Consider the following 3,902-nt stretch of genomic DNA (forward strand, 5'->3'; position numbering starts at 1 on the left):
AGCAAGAGTCAGCATAATAATGATGCTCTTATGTAATTTACTCTAAACAGTATACAAGAATAAACAGTTATTTGTGATAGAGACTCTAGCAGTGCCTCATTTTGCACTGCATTTATCACTTATTTATAACTGTTCTATACCATGTAAAGTTTATTATTCTTTAAGCTACAGTGGCCAAAGTGTTTTACAACTTGCAGTTAGTCCAAATGTTGGAAACAGGTTACCCAACTCTACTCCTTTGCATTTAAGCAGCAGTAGGCTCAAAGTTGGTAGATGTCAAATTATCTGTTTGATCTGAAAACACTCTGTGGAAGGCAGGCAAAAAACAGAAACAAAAGCAAGCAACCTATCTCAAGGAGAGGACAGCTAATATTCTCATTAGGAAACTGAGCTGAGATTCAAGGAAATGATCAAAATGGATAAAGATTCTTTCACCTGTAAATAACATTAACTCTAATTTGAAAGATGGGTATCTCAGGCTCCTGTTCTACCCTAATTCTGCAGCAAAGTTGTATGAGAATATTTCATTTGGTGGATTGGTATGTTTGTCTAATTGCCATAGAATACCTTCTTAAAAACACTACCACTGCTTCTTTGGTGTTAGAACATGAGCTTACACCTCTGGAGAATAAATTGAAATACAAATGTAGCACACTGTATTCATTTCAACTAATAAAAGGCCATGTATTATTCACTCAGGAGTCCTTAAAATATCTGAAAAACAAGTATTTACTACAGTTTACTACTGCAGTTTCTGTCATGTTTTCTTCTTTAACAAAAAAAGTGTATTGGCAAAATCCCTTGTGATTTACAAACATTATTTTCTAAAAAACGATATACTAAAAATCCTTAGTATGTTGCTGTATTATAATTTCTGTTGCTTATGTGATGACTTTTGCAATATTGGTCAAAAAGTCACTGAAAGTTCTGAAATATCAAGCTGTTTCTGTTCAAGTATTCGGATCACAGATGCATGAGTTAAATAAATGTTTTAACAGTTTAGCTGCAGGGAAAGTGTTTCCAGCCAGTGAAGTTGTAAGGCACACAACACTACAGTACACTCAGGTGTCAGACCTGAAATTTGTGGAAACACGGTATTAAAGATGGTTTGATATCAAGCATCCTTCCCGGGCAGAAATGAAATCAGGTTGATTTTTTTCCCAAGATGTTTGCAAAGTTAATTTTTAACAACACCAAGGATCTGGTAATGTGTGCAATGCTGAGCAGAATGGTGAGGTAAGGAAAGCATAGGCTGTTTGTACACATGTATACATGGGAATTGGGTGAACTAGGTCACTAAAGCAGTGTCGCTAAGGGAAAGTTCGTCCTAAAAACATAGTCAGGACACCTAATAAGTGATAGGAGTATCAGACGTTGGTTTTTACTACCACTGTTCAGAAGGGCAAAACAAATCGAAGACCAGGTCGGCAGTTGTTTTATCTCCATTCTTCATCCGAAAGACAAAAAGCGAACCACCACAGGGGGAACCCAACGCTTGGCGCCACGAGGCTCCACAGCAGGCACCCGCGGTGAGCGGGCAGGTCACGGAGCTGACCTCCCACCGGGGGACACCGCTGTAGGCGCCCCGCGCACTGCGCTGGCGGCGGCCCCGCACCCGGTGCTGAGGCGCAGCCCGCCCTGCCCGCCCGTAGCGCTCCCCTCAGCGGTGCCGACACCTGCGAGGCGGCGGCGGGACTCGAGTCCTGTGGTAGAGCCGCGGGATGGCGGAGAACTCAGCTCTCTCCGCCCTGCCTCGTACCCTGCGGGCCTCCGCAGCGCCGGCCCGGAGGATCGAGGCAGGAGGAAGCATCTGCCCTTCCGACGGGCAGCGCTGCGGGACGCGAAGCACCCGGCTCTGCGGACGCCCCGTGAGGGCTGCGCGGCTGCGACGGAGTTTCTTCCGTCGTTCCCTCTCCGGAAAGTTACAGCCCACAACCTCGACAGCGCCGGGACATCCGAAGCCTCGCGCGCCCGGAGGCTTGAGACGAACCGCACGCGGACCCGTCTCCGGGAGCAGCCGCTGCCCGTCAGGGCTGACGGACAAACCCCCTCATTCCGCCCCCCCCCGTCCCGGAAAGCCCCTCCCTCGCCCCCTCCCTCGCCGCCACCTCCCGCCGCCCGTCAGTCGGAGCGGAGCGCGGCGCGGGGAGCGGAGGCGGCGCGGCAACGGCAGAGAGCGGGCGAGAGAGGGAGAGAGAGAGCGAGGAGCCTGCTCTTCCCTCCCTCCCTCTCTCCCTCCTTCCTTCCTTCCTCCTCTTCCTCCCTCCCTCCCTCGCTCCTTCCCCCCTCCCTCCGCTCTCTCCGCCGCTCTCTCCTCCTCGTTCTCGCTCTCCCCGTTCCTCTTCCCTTCTCCACACGCGCTCTTCCCCTCTCCCCGCTCCTCCACGGTCTCACTCGTTTCGAGGCGGCCGCGGCCCCTCGATGAGCGCCGTCTGTTGATCTGTCACCGCCCTCAGCCGTCCCTCCCCGCTCCGCTCCGTACCTGGGGCGAGGCAGGAGCGGCCGCCGGCAGCATGTCCCGCAGGAAGCAGAGCAAACCCCGGCAGATCAAACGTAAGTTTCCGGAGGGGGGCTCCCTCCAACGCACTTCTGTTTACCTCGCGCTCGGGAGGCGTCACGGAGCTGGCTGCGGAGAGCGCTGGGTCCGGAGCGCCCGAACTTTGCCGGGAGCTGAGGAGCCGGGAAGGGGCGGAGGGCTGGAGCCGCTCGGCGCGGGGCCATCCACCCCTCGCTCTCCCGTTTTGCGCTCCTTTGGAGCCGCCGGTGCCTCCCCCTCGTCTCTTCGAACTCCGAGTTTGGGCGCGCGATCGCTCCCGGTTTGCGCTCCAGGTTGAGCTTAGCGCCGGCAGAGCAGCGAGCGGCGCTTGGCGGGCACGGCGCCGCTCGGCAACTTTGCGCGCGTGCGGTGCGCGCAGCCCCGCGCCGCTCCCGCGTGCTTTGCGGGGAACGAAGGAGGCGAGGAAGTTCCCGCGGGCAGCGCCGCGCCGTACGGGGCCCCGCGCGCGCTCCGTGGCCTCGCCGCCCGCGTTCCCCCCGGGCGCGCCCCGCAGCTCCGGGACTGCTTCGGGGGTCCGTGCCGAGGAACAGGTGTGTGCGTGCTGGAGGCTCGTGCTGAGAGATCCTCTGCCTGGCGGGGCTCGTGGCTCACTTCTCGCCTGTGACGCACGGCAGTCCCAACTTTATGAACTTTTCTTTAGTTATTCCAGCCGAACGAGTGTAGCGGTCGGGACTCGGTGGAAGTCTCAGGCGTTCCGAAAGAGGCACTGTAAATTTATTTATTTGTTCTAAAATCGGTGGCGCTGACCTGATGTATTTTCACTGGTGATCTGCGTTACAGAACCCCATTCAAAGTAACTGTCATGGGATGTGGAGGAGCTCTTTGAGCACTGTTCTCCTTGCTGATTTCTGACTTCAGAACGCTTTCTGATAGCCCACTCCGCGTGGGATATGTATTGAATTGATGAAGTGACTTAGCAAAGAGGAAAATAAGCGTCTTGAATGAGATGGGTCGCTGTAAAGAGTCCGAATAGTATTGGCTGAGCATCTGCTTTGTAGAGACTCCCTGTTACAATCTGTCACTTGATAAATACAAACAATCAGCACTGGTACAAACCCAGCTTTCAGCTCACAGGAACAGCCTAATGACTGAAACTTTGTGACATATTTCAAAGTTGAGTATCAATTTGAGATCCAGGAAACTTTGATTTACTTCGGACGTTGACGTTCCCTGACAAATACGCCATGTGCTTTTAAACTTCTGTCTATTTTATTTACTATGCATCTTAATGGGGAATTTGATTTTTTTTTTTTTAAATCATGTTTTACGTGATATAATTATGGAAATTATTTAGGAAGACTTTCAAGTCCATAATTAGTATCTTGATTGTTAATAAATAATATTA

The 3,902-nt window shown here is 52.2% G+C and overlaps 1 protein-coding gene across 1 annotated transcript in view; it reads left to right on the plus strand.

The window, feature by feature from the left end:
* The first annotated feature begins 2,124 nt into the window (after nucleotides 1-2,124).
* ZFPM2 (zinc finger protein, FOG family member 2) overlaps nucleotides 2,125-3,902 on the plus strand; it is a 305,941-nt gene continuing 304,163 nt past the window's right edge. Inside the window, exon 1 of the mRNA XM_085221559.1 lies at nucleotides 2,125-2,553. Coding sequence (XP_085077685.1) covers nucleotides 2,514-2,553 — 40 coding nt within the window. The 5' untranslated portion in view covers nucleotides 2,125-2,513. The remainder of the gene's footprint in view (nucleotides 2,554-3,902) is intronic.

The sequence above is a fragment of the Meleagris gallopavo genome, chromosome 3, assembly GCF_905368555.1.
Source record: "Meleagris gallopavo chromosome 3, MGAL_WU_HG_1.1, whole genome shotgun sequence".
NCBI lineage: Eukaryota > Metazoa > Chordata > Aves > Galliformes > Phasianidae > Meleagris > Meleagris gallopavo.